The sequence below is a fragment of the Nasonia vitripennis genome, chromosome 5, assembly GCF_009193385.2.
Source record: "Nasonia vitripennis strain AsymCx chromosome 5, Nvit_psr_1.1, whole genome shotgun sequence".
Classification (NCBI taxonomy): Eukaryota; Metazoa; Arthropoda; class Insecta; order Hymenoptera; family Pteromalidae; genus Nasonia; species Nasonia vitripennis.
In genome coordinates this window covers 8,646,048-8,664,436 of record NC_045761.1, presented here as the reverse complement: position 1 = coordinate 8,664,436, position 18,389 = coordinate 8,646,048, and the positions used below count along the sequence as shown (strand labels likewise).

General features: G+C 36.6%; 5 protein-coding genes across 12 annotated transcripts; 3 read left to right on the top strand and 2 right to left on the bottom strand.

Annotated features, from left to right (window-relative positions):
- Nucleotides 1-363: 363 nt before the first annotated feature.
- LOC100678969 lies at nt 364-17,543 on the bottom strand. Of its 2 annotated transcripts, none has more exons than XM_031931723.1 (5): nt 17,391-17,543; nt 4,287-4,472; nt 3,833-4,000; nt 3,135-3,338; nt 364-2,310 (listed from the first exon to the last, which is right to left on the bottom strand). In XM_031931723.1, exons 1-5 carry the CDS (start codon nt 17,496-17,498, stop codon nt 2,131-2,133), a joined length of 846 nt encoding a protein of 281 aa, XP_031787583.1. In that variant the 5' UTR covers nt 17,499-17,543; the 3' UTR covers nt 364-2,130. The 2 variants fall into 2 exon arrangements, with proteins under 2 accessions (XP_031787583.1, XP_031787584.1); XM_031931724.2 differs by lacking the exon at nt 17,391-17,543 and adding an exon at nt 6,112-7,176.
- On the top strand, nt 7,721-11,845 carry LOC100117539 (putative ankyrin repeat protein RF_0381). 5 transcript variants are annotated; one of them, XM_032600128.1, is made up of 5 exons: nt 7,727-8,228; nt 8,605-8,798; nt 8,873-9,049; nt 9,278-9,798; nt 9,911-11,839. In XM_032600128.1, exons 3-5 carry the CDS (start codon nt 8,923-8,925, stop codon nt 11,021-11,023), a joined length of 1,761 nt encoding a protein of 586 aa, XP_032456019.1. In that variant the 5' UTR covers nt 7,727-8,228; nt 8,605-8,798; nt 8,873-8,922; the 3' UTR covers nt 11,024-11,839. The 5 variants fall into 5 exon arrangements, with proteins under 5 accessions (XP_003424459.1, XP_032456019.1, XP_001601744.1 ...); XM_008218629.4 differs by having other exon boundaries at nt 7,733-8,228; nt 9,299-9,798; XM_003424411.5 differs by having other exon boundaries at nt 7,721-8,228; nt 8,605-9,049; nt 9,911-11,845.
- On the bottom strand, nt 11,761-12,718 carry LOC100117579 (DNA replication complex GINS protein PSF3). The gene has a single exon (XM_001601723.5). It carries the CDS (start codon nt 12,429-12,431, stop codon nt 11,841-11,843), a length of 591 nt encoding a protein of 196 aa, XP_001601773.1. The 5' UTR covers nt 12,432-12,718; the 3' UTR covers nt 11,761-11,840.
- Nucleotides 12,773-15,190, top strand: LOC100117621. 2 transcript variants are annotated; one of them, XR_513127.4, is made up of 8 exons: nt 12,773-13,009; nt 13,088-13,229; nt 13,304-13,405; nt 13,556-13,630; nt 13,718-13,870; nt 13,957-14,043; nt 14,177-14,451; nt 14,530-15,190. XR_513127.4 is itself a non-coding variant. In XM_031931718.2 (7 exons), exons 1-7 carry the CDS (start codon nt 12,859-12,861, stop codon nt 14,388-14,390), a joined length of 924 nt encoding a protein of 307 aa, XP_031787578.1. In that variant the 5' UTR covers nt 12,773-12,858; the 3' UTR covers nt 14,391-14,884. The 2 variants fall into 2 exon arrangements, 1 of the variants encoding a protein (XP_031787578.1); XM_031931718.2 differs by having other exon boundaries at nt 14,177-14,884.
- LOC100680330 (hepatic triacylglycerol lipase) lies at nt 15,165-17,137 on the top strand. 2 transcript variants are annotated; one of them, XM_003424426.5, is made up of 7 exons: nt 15,165-15,700; nt 15,794-15,891; nt 15,960-16,273; nt 16,341-16,400; nt 16,477-16,752; nt 16,836-16,879; nt 16,968-17,137. In XM_003424426.5, exons 1-7 carry the CDS (start codon nt 15,227-15,229, stop codon nt 17,046-17,048), a joined length of 1,347 nt encoding a protein of 448 aa, XP_003424474.1. In that variant the 5' UTR covers nt 15,165-15,226; the 3' UTR covers nt 17,049-17,137. The 2 variants fall into 2 exon arrangements, with proteins under 2 accessions (XP_003424474.1, XP_016844942.1); XM_016989453.3 differs by having other exon boundaries at nt 15,198-15,700; nt 15,829-15,891.
- Nucleotides 17,544-18,389: the final 846 nt, after the last annotated feature.

The following is an 18,389-nucleotide window of genomic DNA, read 5'->3' as shown; positions in this document are numbered from 1 at the left end:
GCATCCAGTTCGCGTTGCATTTTCAAAACTGAGTTGAATTTATTAGTGCGCTCTATATAGCTTTGTTCTCCCCAACTTTTTTGTCTCGCACGCGGAATGAAGGCGCACTTCTGACGCGCGAAATGGGCGCTAGCTCTCGAAATCTCATTAGCCGAGATTCTAAGTATAAAGGATTCAATTCTAAATACGAGTACGAGAGTCGTGTAGGGAAGAGTATAAGCAGTTGCTGCAAAATAACTTTTTGGGTCATTGATCGAATGCGCAATTACCAAATGGGCTTGAAATCAATGAGCATACTCTATTATCCGATTTAAATAATTATAGCCACGGCTGTATACGTTATGAGAAGGACACATTTATAGATTCGTGATTAGAAAATGTATATTTTATTGGCGTGTAAAGTTATATATATAGATTAAGTACATACATCGTTTTATGTCATGTATAAAAAAATAAACTTTAAATATATTCTTAATAACTACATAGGTATATTTTTTATATAAAATACGCGGCGCGCATAATATGCATGCACTTGCAGTTCTTAACGGTAAATATGTCGCATCTGAATATGTCTCATATTAAATTGCATATAGATTCTATTTAGATATATCTGTAAATAAACGAGTAATCGTTTTCAACTTCGCAATAACTCATTTTTTGTGCTTGCAAGCATTTAATAAATCTGGATTACTCATCCTTCATTATTGATATCCTTGGCTTCTTACTTCTTTTTTACCCTGATTCTTTATGTCGGCTGTACCCGTTAATATCACGTTTAAATCGAGTCTTTTTTTCCAAGTGTATAAATATAATTCGAAAATGTTACAAAATAGTCGCATAACATACAGATAATATTCTTATTACAGAAATAACTTTAAAAATGTATATAATTCACAACTAACTTCTTGTCTGTTTACCAGATTAATTTAACATCTTTAACGCAAACTATATTTTGTCTTGTAAAAAACTAAGTATACAATCGTAGATTTTAGAAACAGGACAGAAACAACATACAATATACGTAAATATAGATTATAAAAGTGTCATTAGGCCCTGAACAACTACGGAATCAATACGAAATCACGCTTTAAGTTTACGTCGAATACTAAGTACAAACGGATAAATAAGTGTTTCTGTACACAATGGTGTACATAGGAAGTCATGCAAGTAATCACTGGCTAAGTATTTATTATTGTATCGAACACACTAAGCTTCGAATTACTTTTTTCGCTAATGATCTCAGAAGTATTATGATAAGCGAACATTCGTTCTGATCATCAGTCGAATGAATGAGATTATAAATACTTTCTTGACTTTCAGCAAGTTGGGGAAGTACGATCAACACCGTCGCAGTAAATACAAATCACAGATTAAATCGCTACGGAACAAAAAATTAGTCAAACGAAACCGTGGTTTTTGTTTGAATGTATCTGGGCGAGATGAAAGGATACGGAAATAGTACAATCCCTATTCGTATTATGGATTTCGATACGAAGATCGATTAAGTACGAGAAAAGTTAACTTTCGTATATTTGTGTACTTATGAAACGTTCAACCCTCATTAGTAAGAGTTATAAATGTAAAATCGTCGTATACGGCTCTGCAGACCTTTCTTTTTATATATTCCAATTTGAATAACGAACGCTTTCTTTGAAAGTGAGAACGCTACGTGCGTAAAAGAATATAAATCCAAAGAAAAATCTCATTTAATATATTAATTAGAAATAAGATGACGCTACTGCCCCTTTCCCAGTAAAATTGGAAAACAACAGCTTAAGCTTTGACATTATTTTACATAAATTTTCCCGAACACTCTGAAATCCGCTCATACGACTGACTCCGATGGAATCGTTAAAAGTTCCATCAATTTCCTGTGTCCGCTTTCTAAAAATTATTCGATAATAAGTACATACCGCATGTGAGTCAACGCGCAGGTGATCGCACATGAAGTCATGCCGGGAGATAACAAGGTACCAAGGCTTCGAATGTTCGAGAGATAAAAGCTCTCGCGATGATAAGGAATGGTCTACAGCTACGTATGCGCGATTGTATCTACAGCGCGACGATAAGAGCAAAAACAAAGTTTGTGACGTTATATTCCAAGGCGTGTTCCGCACGATGCATCGACGCCTAAGGTGTTCGCATCCTGGACTTCTCCACCAGAGGACTGAGGTTCGCGCTGTTGCGCTGTTCCTCGATGCTGCTCGCGCGAGCCGCTGCTGCGGCAGCTGTCGTTATCTCCTTTCTTCGCCTCTCCATACCCTCCATGATGGCTTTCGCGTAGCACCAAGCTACCGACACGATGCAGGCCTGCAACATATGTTTCGAACATCGAGCTTCACTATGGCTCTGCTATTTATATATAAGCTCCTTGTGTCCTAAATACGCTGGAGATGGATTAGTGCTTTCGTATATATTTCGATTGCGCATCTGTGATGCTGCTTGATCGCGATAGTGCGAGAAGGACGTGCTCGCGAGCTTGAGCTTGATATTTTTAGGAGGGAATTTTTATTTTCAATTCTATCTCGGTGGAATAAACTGCTTTTCCCGTAATTTGCTCTTTGCTAGAGGTATTTTGCGTCAGGCAGACTCTTTTTCAAAATATGAAGTGCAAAGAGCGTGCGACGTCTCTCATCAAAGTAGTTGAAAAGCGTAATTATATGGAAAACGACTTGAAAGCCGAAGGTTATTCAAGACTTGGAAACATTTTTATAAATTCGCAAATGGCGTCTCTGATGAAATATCGCAGCGCACTTTTGCAAATTTCTTTGTTCAAACTCAAACGTCGAGCGAGCTTTCATAGAAATGCGTTTCGTCAATTACATGATTACGTGTCTATTAGCGTGATTAAATTATTAATCTTAATGTTATTGTAATATTCGAGTATAAAATCTACAAAGGCCGGTGTACAATAAACCACGCCACCGTTGCAATTTTTTTCGTATTTGTAGATTATCGAATTTCCATCATGTTGGCCGAGTGCTCCTCACTGTTTAAAGCGCGCTCAATAATAAACAGAATCTACACAGTGCTAGAGCTTTCAAACAAAATTAAAATTCATCGAGCCATACCAGTGACAAGCGACGGTTCGTAACGAAAATGTATAAAAAATTCTTTAAAAAAACGACAATCACCTTAAGAACGACGGAGCCGAGCGCCAGGAGAAAAACGTAGAGCAAAGTCGACTGAGTCCTGTGGATCATTGGATGGAGACATCCTCGCTCGCATTTTTTCCTGTCGTCCTCGACCTCAGTAGGTTCGTAACAACAAGACCATGGAACGTGTTTATGATGCTGTCTAAAGTCTTCGCTTGCTCCGTTGACGCCGCAGCAATTCAACTGAAACAGATAAATTAATTTTTTATTCGTAACTTCGTTCTTTCGTAAAAACAATCGCAAGTGGTCAACCATGCACAAGTTCGATTGTTAGCAGAGAAAGCATCAGACTTTGTCCTTTTGACGAATGAAAATGAATAAATGATTTCACGCACATACGAATGGTGCTAAGGACATCGGTGCAGTTAAAATTTGAGCAGATCGATTCTTATCTTCATTTCGCAACGTCTTTTGTGTGCTAATCGCGGGAAGCACCATTATGTCGTTTCGCGCTTGATCGATTTTATGACTAATGCAGCTCATAATAAATTCAGGCGATCGAAGGTGTATAAAAACGTAAATATAACGAATTTAAAAATCAGGTTGCGCGCTCCGGAATATTGAAAATCTATACTATAGCGGAGATATTCGATATCCGGGATGCAGCAATTATTTAAATACTGAGGCATCAAAAGTTTTTACTTTTGGTTCAACCCCAACAAAGATGCGATACATACCCTCACGTGCATACGGTGCCAGATGTCTTCGCTCTTTGGGTCGTTCAGCGCCACGACGGCTTTTTGAACGAGTTTGTCCGGCAGCTTGTAAGTCTCTTGATGACGGACCAAGGCCCAAATTCCTACGCCAGCCTCTATCAGGCCGACTATCGTTATGAGAGCGGCGAGCTGGGAAACATTTCAAAGCGCATGATTGTAAATTTACTATTTAATACAGGTAATGTATGCCTAAAAATTTAGAATATGCGCGTACACAGTGTTGAATAATATAAAAATGAAATCAGCGCAGAAATTCCCTTTGAATTTTATACACGCATTTTCAATTAAGGTCACTAAACAAGCCATATAACAACGGTTTGATTTTTCGCGTAACCGCATACAACTTGCGTTTACCAAAAATCAATTAAACATAGTATAGCCATAATAATATAACCGAAAATATATATTTTCATACCGAAATCACTTGCGACTTGCTGCTGTAATCAAACTGCCAAATGAACCAGGCGAGAACGCAAGTGAGTAGACCCAAGCCCAGCAGAGTAGCAGGTGGCCCATCGACGCCTGTTGGAGTCAGCAGCGAGTACTCGTGCAGTTGATAAAGGAAGACGCCGGAACCAGTCGCAACGATCGCCCCTGAGAACTAAAACAGATGCACGTACATTTCAGCTGTTTTTTTTTTCTTTTTATGGAGAACGCCAGATGTTCACACTGCTGATCGGGTTAATCTTGTTTGCACTTAATTACATTAAATCTAGGTCATTCCGAATGTTTGGATATACGATGCTGCCCTATCCTCGTTGTGTCGTTGATTCGTTTTGCTTATATCGGAGGATTTATGTTTTGGGATATTGATTTTGCTATAATCGTCGAAGTAATAGAGCATTATACGATACTTTTGCAATGTTATTTCAAGTCGGTGCGTAATGCATACGTATGTTTGATGAGATTGAAAAGTTGGAAAGCGTATATCTCGAGCAAATTAGGGGAAAAAGTTTTTAGGGTAAACACGAGCTTTATCTTATCTCTTATCTAGATAAACGTTGACGTTGGACGGTATGACTTTTACCTGAGTTTCTTGAATTTTTAGAAACTCGGTTAGTAATATCCTGAGTAAGAGCTAATATAAGTAATAAATCTTTACAAAATTATTTGAACGAATGAATTTTGATTTTAAATATTATTCCTCATTTTAAAATTAAACTCACCTACTTTTTGCAAAGTTATAAGAAATTGAAAATCAATTCCATCTAATATTGACTGAGATAAAAGCTTGACGGCGCAAGCTCCGTAAAAAATTCGGACAGGACGATCGTCAAAGTTGTATCATATGAGTAATAATCAATCATCCACGTCGCTTTTTCTCGCTTCAATAATTCGAGCCTCTGCCATCGTCATTATTAATCTATGAATAAAATAATCCTCGAACAATACAGTATAGTATTCCATAAATTTCACAAAAACGTCTCCGTCGGTTATGCATGAAATTTCAGCGAATTAATTCAAGCTCGCGAAAAAATAAAAAAAAAACTATTTCTAAACTTCTCGCGCCTGTCTCACGTACCCACAATCGAGAAGCCGATAAGGAATCACCTTCTATCCCGTATACCACGCGTTATCGCAATTTAGAAAGATAATCGTCCTATCTCGTCGCTCGGCTTCGACCGGAATCCCTCAAACGCGGCGATAAACAACGTTTCCTAAACAATTCACCTCCGCGTTATTATTCCATATCTTCCGTCATACCGCTTCCGAAAAAAAAACAAAAAAAAATCGCATAGGTACAGCCGTACGTAACATTACACAAAATAACCCATGAATAATAAGCAGTAAAAAAGGCCGAGCCTGTTGCGCAACGTTGCTTCCCATTGAATAATAGGTAGGCATCATCAGCGTCCGAAATTCGTTTTCGAACGAGCCACCCGAGGAGCCACCGGAGTGGTCGTCGCGTTGCACACACACAGGTGACTGCGCGCTTGCGCCGCCGAACGTTTGCATCGTCTCTTTCTCTCGCTCTCGCACTGTCCCTCCACCGAGCAATAGAAATAGAACTCGCGCGCGCGTCCGCGTTTCTTCTTCCATTCGGTACATAACTTTTGTATCAGAGAGGGAGAGAGGGAGAGGGCAGAAAAGAGAGCAAAACGCTGCAAGGTATGCGCGCAGCGCGTCTGTCACCTTGAATCGGTTCTCCATAGCGTGTATAGTATAAGTATAGAGCAGGGGGGGGGAATGTCACTCGAGGCTACAATATTATTGTCAAAGGTATAAAAGAGAATACTCACTCCGAGGACGACGACGAAGCCGAGGAGAAAGCCACGGAGGCAAGAGAGCATCCGTGCCATGTCGGACAAAGTATAGGTACTGATCGAGTGGAGTTCAGACCGGCGGCGATGACGACGCCGACGACCTATAACGGCGCGTCGCGTTGAATTTTAAACTCGTCGCCGAACGAAGTGCGCCATGCCAGCAGCAGCAGCAGCAGCAGCGAAAGAAAGGTGAACGCTGCGGCATATACACTTAACTGTGTATAGGTGCGCCTATGTATAGGTACCTATACACAGCAGCACAGATGGTTTCTCTCTCTCTCTCTTTCTAGCTGTGTGTGTGTGTGTGTTTTGATTCGACTTCGTGGAATACGGATTATAAACAAGCCGTGTAGGATCCGTCGATCGATCGAGAATCGATAACGTAGGTGCGCGCGTGTACAGTATACACGCAAAAGTGCGAGAGAAAGAGTCGGACGCAGGCGCGTGGGCGACACACGGCTTCCACGGCGTTACTGCGCGCGGACGTGTACACGGAGACTCGGCACAAGGCGCTGCTATACGAGAGAGAAAGAGAGAGAGAAAGAGAGAGAGAGAGAGAGCGCGGCGTCGTCGTGTATATGTATACTTGCTCGCACGGCTGAGGTTTTTTCTCGCTAGGTAAGAGAGAAAGACCGTATGGGAGGATGTGTGCTTCTTCTTGCGTACGATGGGCAAAAAACCGGACGATGACGCGTCGGGCGCATCTGGCGCTGGGAGAGTTGGATATGTATGTGAAATGTATAAGGGGTATGTTGTTCTCTCACTTCGCTTTGTTTTGCAAGAAGGCTATCGGAGGAGACTGAAATTTACGTGGGCGTGCAGCGAGAAAAAAAGAGAAATAAAAATAAATGTACAGTTGACGTAGGATTGTTTTATTCTTGGAGATTTTTTAACGAATTATTTTCGCGCGCTGTCTTTCGCACAAAGTCTAATTTCGAATTGGTCGCATTCGATTGCAAGTTCGTTTAACTGACGAGGTATGCAATTAGTTGAAGAGAATACAAAAAGCTTACAAGACCACCTAATCTTTCAATTAAGCGATTGGAAAGAAATCGATTCTCAAAGTAAAGTTGAAACAAATTTAGCTAGGAGAGCGGACTGTGTTTCGGAGCAGAATATAATATTTCAGTCCAAGACTATAATTGATGCAACTTTACAGACTCTAGTTAATTTTTTTATTTGTTTTAAATGACTTTGATTCTTTATCACCATAATATTTTCTCAAATTGAACATTTACAAGTTTGTGTTTTTGTATCGTGCGATATTCTACTACGTCTCATATTCTGATCCCCTATGACGCGAAAGCTTTTTGGAAACTCCGAAAAATACCCAAAATTGCAATAGAATAAATATTGCGTAATTAAATTCTAATAACTACATCAACCATCAATTCGCGCAGATTACTGCAGCGCGACTCGTTCCAATGAACTCGTGCGAATTTTCGCGCGCAAAATTTCAAATTTTCAAACCCAACCGCATTCTATATACACTCTGCACCGCAGGCGCGCGCGCGCGATAATAACGAATAAAACAGAATCGCATAAAATGAACGCGACCCAGAAAATGAGCCCGAAGATCCGCGATGCCATCTTTATTTTTCCCTCGCGTGCGCATATACACGCATATGCGCAACATATTCGTCGTGAAAATAACAATTCGATCCACACTCCGCTACAGAAATCCACCAATGCACGACTCCAACCACCATTTCTCGGCGAATGTGACGCACGTACGCTCGCGCGCGCCTCTGCTTTCTCGCGCTTGTAAACACAGCCCAGAAGCTAGTACGCGACAAGCCACCACTGCTGCTGCTGCTGCGCCAACATTGTATCCCGTCTTTCTCTTCTCGTCGTTAATAAACAGAGGCTCGTTTTTCATTTCTTCAAATTCATGAAACACAAGATAAGCTTTGGCCGCATCGAACGACTCAAAGCCACGAGCAAGAGCTACTCCGGAGGTAAATCTTCCTTCGCCCTGAGCAAGAAGAGGAAGAAAAGAATGCCGAAGTATCTACGCTGCGCAGTCAAGTAGACGTTGTTTTTGTTTTGCTGTGTCGCGAAAGCATAAGGAATTCGCACGTACCACCATGACGGTACGTTGACTCCTTATTTTTTTTTACGCGAAATTGCGATAAGCACGACCGTTGTTGTGTTGTTGCGAAGACCCCTTTGCCGTGTGTGTGTATAGTGTATAACTTAACTTATGTATACGCATATATAAGAGAAAAGGGCGATACGAGATTATGTGCTTGGTTTCATAACAATCGGGACTATAAATAGAACTTGATCTAGAAGCTGTTTATTTTCATACTCCATTATGTGCGATATCGATATGACTGGATTGCTCGTTTATTTTTTTTCAAAGTTCCTTCTCAGCCAAATATTTTTCATGCGTAAACACTGTTGATGTAAAATACACCATCCATTTTTTTGGAGTAAATCGTTGATGAAAAATAATTGATTTTTCAGTGGTGGACTGATTTGAAGCAATTCATCAGCAATGGGGACAGCAATGGTATCAATTCTATGCTGAGCCAAGTTTCGGTGGCAGACATACGCGATGATCACGACAGTAACTTGTTGCATTATTTTACAAACACTGACAATGAGACTATCGCAAGACAGCTGATTGAAGCAGGCTGCGACATCAATCTCAAAAATCGGTATGGTGAAACACCACTGATGACAGCTGTTGAATCAAACAATCTCAAAATAGCTAAACTACTCCTTGATGCAGGAGCTATTCATCTGAATACAAACTTTATCGAAGAGTTTGGTCCCTTGCACATGGCCGTCTGGTATGGATTCAAGGCTATGGTTCGAATATTACTTGATGCTGGTGCAGATGCAAATGTCATCGATGAAGAGTATTCTAGTCCCTTACATTTGGCTGCTAAAGTGGAACCGTATGCTGGTAATTGTTGTTTAATTGTATATTATGATCAGTAGGTAGCTGCCACAGTAAATTATAAAATCGCATTGAATATTTGACAAATACAGTTTGAAAAGTTAGAAATCAAACATGCTAGTTCAACTAGATTTAAACATAATATACTGTAGAGCTTCTTTAAAATCTGTATCAATTGTGTTCTCAATTCTCAACAACTGGAAATCTAAAAAATGTATTTAAAACATTTAATAGCTCAACCTTGCCTCGTTCCAGGGGACAGCAAATGTAATTACGACATTGCAAAGATGTTAGTGGACGCAGGGGCGGACGTGGATGCGGTGGATTATCAGGCGATCAGTCCACTGCACTGGGCAGTAATGCGGGGTAATTACGACGTGGCTGGTCTGCTGTTGGATAAGGGCGCAAACGCCGACGTGATGGATGACAACTTCGTGACTCCGCTGCACTGGTCAGTGCGTGACCTCAATATCGAGTTCGTAAAGCGACTCATCAAGGCTGGGGCTAACGTCGACATGGTCGACTGCCATGGTATGACATGTCTGCACTACGCTGTCAAAGCGCGCTTTAACGAGATGGTCTGGCTGCTGTTGTCTGCTGGAGCAACTCCCAACTGCACCGATGGCCAAGGTTACAGTCCTCTGCACTGGGCTGTACGCGAGGAGAGCTTGGAGTTAGTACAGATTCTGCTGGAAGCTGGTGCTGACGTTAATATTCAAGATGACCAAGATACGGAGGGTCTCTCTGCTCTGCAGGTCTGTGTTTCGCTTGGTTATTATATTTTCCATGTGTTTGAGCACATTTTAACTAATTATCTTGAACTTCCTAATTCTTTGGTATTGCTAAAAATGGTTTGTGTGCATATAGGTCGCCGCAGAATTGGGTTTGAAGGACATAATCCTACTACTCTTGAGTCACGGCGCAGACGTAAAGGCCAAGTGCAACCGTGGTTGCAGTGTACTCTACTATGCGGCTATGTGCAAGCGCATCAACTTCCACGTCGACGACGAACTCTACGTTGAACTACTGCGACTACTTCTCGATCATGGCGCGGAGATTGGCGACAGTAGTTGCAGTGTCAAAACTTCTTTTGACAGCGCACTCCTCTACTGGAACGAACAAGCTGTCCGTCTGTTCATAGAACGGGGTGTTGATCTGAGAAAATGCATTCTAGGGAACAGCAAGAGCTCGTCGCTCTACGATGCGGCCCTCAACAACGGCAAAAGCGTGCTTAAGTTCCTCGTCGACAGTGGCCACTTCAACATAGAACAGAAGTACGGTTCAGGGCTCACGGCCCTGCATCTCGCCTCCTTTTGGAATAAGTTCAATTGCGTCAAATTCCTGCTGAAACGCGGCGCAAACATCAACAACAACAATGTGTTCGGCGAGACACCACTCTACTCGGCCATTCAAAATGGGCACGCAGAGTCGGTCCGGTTACTGCTCACGTACGACGCCGATGTCAACGTGAAAACCACCAGGAATCAGACTATTCTCAGTGCAGCCCTCGAGACCAGCAGGCAGGACATCGTCCTTTATGTGGTTAGGCACATAGCTAAGGTCGAGGCACAACAGCTCCGAGTCGAGCGGGAGAACTTGCGACTGATTGCCAGTTTTGAAGACCTGCATGACTTTTATGAAAAGTGCAGGACAGAGTTGGCGCTCATGGAAGGCTCGTACATTCACGGTATCATCACATTCTTTGACATACTTACAGCTCGAGACATTGGAAAGTATGCGCGTAACGAGCATGTCGTTCGAACTTTCGACACGGTAGACCTTTCGGAATACTTTCCGATTTACCAGGATCTGCTGATCGAAAGATTCGACAAAGAAATGAAGCGACAGGTGTTGATGAAGCAAGCTATGGCAGGCCTCAGTCGCATACTCAGGTGCGATGCTGACACCTTCCATGTGCTCTTTTACAACGTCTTCCGTTACCTTGGTACAAAAGATCTACGAAATCTAGTAGACGTTTGAGATTATATGTATATATTTTTTATAGCGTTAGTATTAGTTAGTATAGCTCCACGTTGAAATCGACTGTTGTTTTTATACTGATTTTATACTTTATTTTTTTAGCCCGTTTATCAATCAATTACACCGCGTGTAAAAAGCATTTGTTATTCCCACCTGATTTTTAGATATATATGAAAAAATGTATTGTGCATATATTGTATAGTTATATTTTTATTTGATAAAAGCTAGGCAATTACTTTTGCATTGTAATTATAACTCTATTTTCATCTTGTTCAAAATTTTTGAAATTTCAGGATCATTTTCTATTTGATGACCAAGATCTATAACTATTTACAAAAAAGTTTTTATACTATATCTGTTTTATTGAAATATATTAATAAATAAGATATGAAAAGCGAAATAAGATGTTTTAAAGTACCTTATACAAAAAACGTTTTAAAGGTTGCAATCCAGTCAATATCAAAATGCGCTTCAAGTACTTTTCTCTGATTCGATATAATAAACAGATTTGCAAAAAATTATTGAATGTAGCTATGATGACTCAGATTTAAAATGAGGAGTATATATAATAATTAAGACAAAACAAATGGTTCTATGGAATACAAGTCGAACATAGAGAGATTCCTTCGAGACAAGTATTTATAAAAGATTGGAATATATATTAGTCTTGAATTTAAAAAAAAGGTACAAATGCAAGTTTTCATAAAAAATAATTGAATAAAAATAGGACAAAAAAGGTCATTTAAAGTATATAAAGAACATTTAAGCTACAGTTGTAAGAAATTTTATACATAATAAATCTGATACATAAATGTAGTTAAACATCCATACGTTTACGCTTCCTTATATTATTTAACACAGTGGAAGTCTTGATATGTTTGACTCCTTTATTCAACCAATTGAGTAACTGTTGTCGTCCAATATCTCCTTGCAAGTATAATTTTTTCTCTAACACTGAAATTTGACCTTTCAAGGCTGGAGTAGATACGTTATGTTCCCAATCGATGATTACTACAAATCTAGATTTAAATACTTCTAGAAGAAATTCTGCAAGTTTACTACTGTCTTCGACACTCATTTGTGGAAGATGTAAACCTAATTCATAGTAGTGTTGACACCATTTACTTAATTCCACTGCACAAGCATCAGCATGTAGAATCTCTTTGTAACTGTCTTTAAAAATTTTTGGAGTTTCACAAGTGACTATGGGTTGTCTAGATTTGCTCAAAGCATCAGCCAGCCACAGTGGGAGATCTATTCTTGTTCCAGGCTCGAGGTCTTGTCTATCAGAAGATGGACACAAAAATCCAAGATTTGGCAGCAACTTTTTAATTTCTGAGTGAATTCGTTCCTCTGTGACCAAAATATCAGTAATGGAGAAATAAGAATTCAGACCTAACATCGACATTGCACTTTGATTACTTTATGATTGCCACTGTATTTGAAATAATTGTTTCACTCTTAACTAAATTCGACAAAAGTAAAAGTTCCTTTGATTATTACGTAGCATAGATGACAGGTGTCATTAACGGAAGATAGGAAAGATTGATCTATCTGTATATATGTGTATATATATAAACAAGATGTTTTGATGAGTGACTTATATGTTTATGTCTGCGGTCGTCTGCGACTGCCGAGCTGCTGATGATCGCACGATTTTGGCGCGAACATGAACTGTACAATGTTGTGATGACGTAAGTACTTTTCGCTATCCGCCATATTGAAATATACGGCAGGCGCCGACAGTTAAATGTTTGCTTTCGATTCGATAGGCACATTCGCGGTGGATCTCTGAGATTTGAATAGTTATAAGTCGAGTTGTGATATTGTCAAAAATGGCGAGTAACTGTTCAGTAAAATATTGCGAAAATGAGAATGAAAAAACAAAAGATAGAGGGATAAGATATTTTAAATTTCCTAAAGATCCAGAAACTGCAGCTAAGTGGGTGAAAGCCTGTAGCAAGAAGAATATTGACCTTAACTGCGGTAACACTAATTTATATTTTTAAACAAAAACTATGAGTTTTATACAATATTTTTATAAATTTAATTTTTTGCAACCAGCTCATGTATGTTCTGTTCACTTTCAAGAAGATTGCTTTATAAAAAATCCAGATGATCTAAATGTATCTGGTGACACCAATATATTCCAACTTTCAAAATTTGCTGTTCCGACAAAAAAATTACCAAGCAATAATAATGCAAGGTAAAACTTTGGTAATACAAAAATACTCATTTTGATCATTTATCATTTAAAACCAACTAACTAAAATTTTTCAGTTGTGAGAAAGCTCAAACTGTTTTGGATCAATATTTTACATACGATGATGACGAACAGGAATCCTATTTAAAGGATCAGGGTGAAACAATAACTGATTTAGGGTGTGCATAATGAAAAATTTCTATAATAATTGTATTCAATGATTAAATTACATACTTAATATCTATTAAAATATATTGTGAAAGTGAAATATAAACTTTATACTAGAAAGTTTATTAATTATAATAATAGAACGAAATTCAATTTTTCAGAAAACAACCTGTTGCAGACATTAACAAATTGGAAGACAAATTAAAGGATCAGGGTATTACACTAATTGATTTTAAGTACGCTACATGATTAGTAATTTCTATAATAGCTGTATTTAATGATATAAATATATTTAATCCCTATTCAAATGTATCATATCGTAGGCGCAAGAAACATAATAATAGTATTTTACAAGGCAAAATAGATAATCTTGATCCATTACCATCTTCTCATAATGTATCTGTTTCGTTAAACAATGCATCAGGTTTTTCTATCCCTTTGACAGCTTTTAATGTTAATCTTTGTTCAACAAAAAAGTGAGTTATAGTTTGATGCTAAAAAATAATAATTATGTTTTTCTGCATTAGTTATAGCAAAAAAAATTCTATTTTTTATGTGACAGAGAACAAACTATTTCGAAGGATCCTTATGATTTCAAAGAATTGCAAGGCATTTTAGAGGAACAGGGTACTACAATAACCAATTTGAGGTATGCTATGATGATAAATATTGATAATAATGGCATTTCATTTGAATATATTTATTTCTAAGTTTCATACTAAAAAGCAACAATTATATTTTTATGTATCAATGATGACTACAACAAAAATTTAATTTTTCAGAGAAAAACATAATTGTAAGATAAGTGAATCTCAGAATGAAAAAGGGAGTCCTGTTCATGAAACTAAAGATGAAGAATTAAAATTAAAAAACATGTATTTAGAAAGAGAAATCTATGCATTGAAAGCTATTAATGCTGAAATGATAACCAAACATCAGTTGTTAACAGCAGAAAATGTAATATTAAAAAAAGTCGTTACTGAACAAAAAAAATAAGTTACTTCGATATAAAAATTAGTGTACAATATTTTAAAAAAGACAGGTCGGATAATCAATGGTAACTATAAATCTATCATACCAATTACAAATATTTATGTATCAAACAAAATGAGTTTCATGTGACTTGACTCACCAGAGATATCAGAAACGAATTGTAAAATTTTCAAAAAAGAAAATTCTGGAAATTGAACATCATTGTATTTCATCATTTGTACTTCAAATCAGTCATATTGCCAAATATTAAGAAGTATATCAAAGAAAATTAGTTTTATGTAAGTAGCAAATATCTTTGGTTAAAAGATTAATTATGACAGATCATCATTTTGCTCTTTGATCTCGTTTGTTATTATGACTATGTGATAAATGTACAAAACTTTAAGCTGTGTTTAATATGTAAAATTTTTTTTATGCTGTAATTATGTTTGTAAATACATTAATGATAAGTAATGTATAATTCTATTTTTTTTTCTTATAAATATCATTACAAAATATTTAATTGTGTATCCAAGTTTTTACTAAATTTACAAAAAAAAAAAAATGCATTTGTTCCTCTTAATATTTGCAATTGATTACATAGCTTTTTGATGATGAAATATTAGAATCTAATAATCCTGGTAGGAACATATTTATTTCGCACATTAATTTAGGATATTATATTTAATAATACTTCGTAATATGAATCGTACAGTCATATGCTAGATTGGAAAGAAAATTGATAAGACATCTTTATAGACATACACTATACTTCCATGCGAAACATTATGCTTAGATAAGTAAACGGAAATTCCAGCTACTGATATGTTGTTGCTTCATTCAATGCTGTTTTCATTTCTATGTACACAACTAGATCACAGACCAACTTAATATATATGTGGAGTTTACTCAGAAAAGATCATTCAATTTTTAATCAGGCAATATTTGTATTTTTTTACATTATATATTTTAATAGTTTTATACATTCAAGGAAAATAATGAACTTTATACTGCTAATTTTATTAACTGCATTGTTATTTAATCACGTTACTGCTGAAGAAACGGTTACGAATTTAACATGTCCCGAATTCAAAAACATCGTCATAGGCTCGTTTTTCTATGCGTTTTCTTCAAATCAAGCTTACAAAGCAGCAGATTTTTATCTTGCTACAGAAGATAGTATAGACGGAGTGAAAATCGGCGAAAATGATTGGGAACCACTTAACAGCAAAGCTTTTAATCTTTCGCGAAAAACTTATTTTGTTATTCATGGATACAGAGCTGATCATATAAAAGATTGGATCAGAGATTTAAAAAGAAAACTTCTCTTTACTGTAAGTATAATTGTAATTACATCACATCAGTAAAATTGCATAGCAATAGAAATATATTCTTAAATTACATACATTCGTCCTGCTAATATATAGAATGACATCAATCTTTTTATTCTTGACTGGAGCAGCAAGAGCTGGAACTATGTCACTGCTGTTCAAAGAACTTATTTAGTTGCAAAAGACATTGTCAAGTATGATCTATATTTATAGTGTATTGCAACATAATAATATTTTTTAATATTTTATTACTTTTTATTAGATTTCTTGAAGATATGAAAGAAAAAGTCTCAGAGTTAAAAGAGAGTAGTCAAATATCTTGGAATAACTTGTACTTCATTGGACACAGCCTTGGTGCTCATATTAGTGGCCAAGCTGGACGTTTGCTCAGAAATAAAAGTAATTTTTTCAAAGTTGAGAGGATCACAGGATTAGATCCAGCTCAGCCTTGCTTTTTACAAACTGATTATAGTATGAAACTTGATAAAAGTGATGCAGATTTTGTTGATGTTATTCACACCCAAACAGGCAATGGCATGAATGGAATAAATGGATTAGGCTTACAAGAATCTATTGGTAAGTTTTCCTATTCGTTATTTTAGTTTTTTGTGATAAAAATATATTTATAAACCGCAATTTTAAGGTCATATTGATTTTTACGTGAATGGCGGAGCATTGCAACCAGAATGTGAGAGAGTAACATGTGAGTAATTAATAATAAGATTAAAAATAAATTAAAACTTTTCTTTAAATGTTTTTTAAATTGATTAAAAAAACAGCTTATCTCCATACAACTAGAATTCAAAAAATGATATGCAGTCATGATTTAGCCAACATTTTTTACTTGGAATCTTTAAATAAGTCAGGATTGGATAACTGTAAATTTTCTGGATACAGCTGGAATGGTAGTTACGAAAATGCACTGCAAATTTTAAATAGAGTAGACAGAGAAAATTATTGTTCCGATTGTCCAGAAATGGGTATAAATGCTATAAATTATCAAAAAAGCCATGGAAAATACTTAGTAATTCTACCTTTACAGAAACCATATTGCAGTGAGTAAAATTCACAAGTGTTTGAATTATTCTGTATTTATGACTGAACAAAATTTATTTTATACACTTATTCTAAATTACAGAATTTCAAAACAATGATAAGGTGCTGGTGCAAAAGGGATTAGAAGTACGCAAGTTTAAAAATGCTATATTTTATTTTGTGTGTCAATGAGAGTTCTATTTTGACGAATGTTAACGATTGTGACTTTTTTCAGGAATTAAAGATTAAAACTGCACTCTTCCATGACAGTAATTACAGTCCAGAAGATTTATTCGAAAAATTGTCTGAAGTTTAAAAAGTATCATGTGTAAATTAAAATAAAAGTAGCCAGAATGTAAATTTATGAATTTTTGTAAAATAAAATAAAATCATAGATATAAAATACTTTTATTTTGATAATATAATCCTTAAGAAGTGCCCAATTATACAAAAACTAGCTATGTGATGGGGTGTGTGTCAATATTAACGTGTGCCCATCAGTGTGCCATTTTCTTAATGGGTTAGAGATCGTGAATATTAAGGAGTTCCTAGACTTAAGATGATGGATATATAAACATAAGACCATCATTGAATCTTATTCTATAATTACTGTATAAATGTATCGTATTTTTAACAATTTACAGCTATATACACTTACGTATGTACTTCTCGTCAAATTCTTGTTATCATTGTTGTTATCGCTTTGTGTTTTCAGTAATGACCCTCTTTTAGCACCTATACATATAGATAACAGTTGACACGACATGTCATCTTGTATATATACTGCATAAACAAAGTATGTACCTTACAATGTATAAAATATACAAAATTTGCCAAATTAAAATAAAAATAGCCACTACTAGTACTTAAACATTTCACTATAGGTAATCATGGTTTAATAAAGTCCCTTGAGATGGCACGCGCGGGAAATTCGGCAACGCCGCTCCATTTGTTTGCAAAGTCACACTCGAGTCCCTAAAAAGGACCATCGGCGATCATCGGCGATTGCATTTGCGATCGTGTGGTGACAGGTCAGAGGTGCACGCAGCTGAAATGGCTTTTGGATTTACTTATAAAACTTACGCGAGAAGGAACCAGTCATTATTCATTCGAACACGGAACGGCAATTTTTAGATATATGTATACGTGAGGGTCGTTTTTGCAAAATCTTTATACATTTTTGCGCTCTGAATAACCTTCGTTAAAAAAGAACGGTTAAAGTGTTGTCACCTATTAAGAATGGTTAGAGAAGATATCACAAAACATGTTTGATATATCTGAAAATAGAAACGTGATGAATGTTAATAATATATTCGAGTAAAGTTATTACTTTGCATATAGCTAATATGTATAAGTAATGCATTTCTGTAATCAAGAAGATGAAGTTGTGTTCCCTCTGATTTTTTATGTTCAAAAAATATTCATCAAAGTGTAAATGTAAACTGTGATTTAATAATTAGTTTGAGGGTTCGATCTTTCTTTTAACATCCTGTTTATAATTGAATTTATCAGTTGATCAAAAGGATCAACCAATAAGGGTTACTCAAAAAACTAAAGTGAAATCGTTGGTATTTTTTACGTAATATACTAAGCTAAGTAATATTATACGGAAATTAAACTAAAATATTTTATTAAACATCTTCTGCATGTAATACTT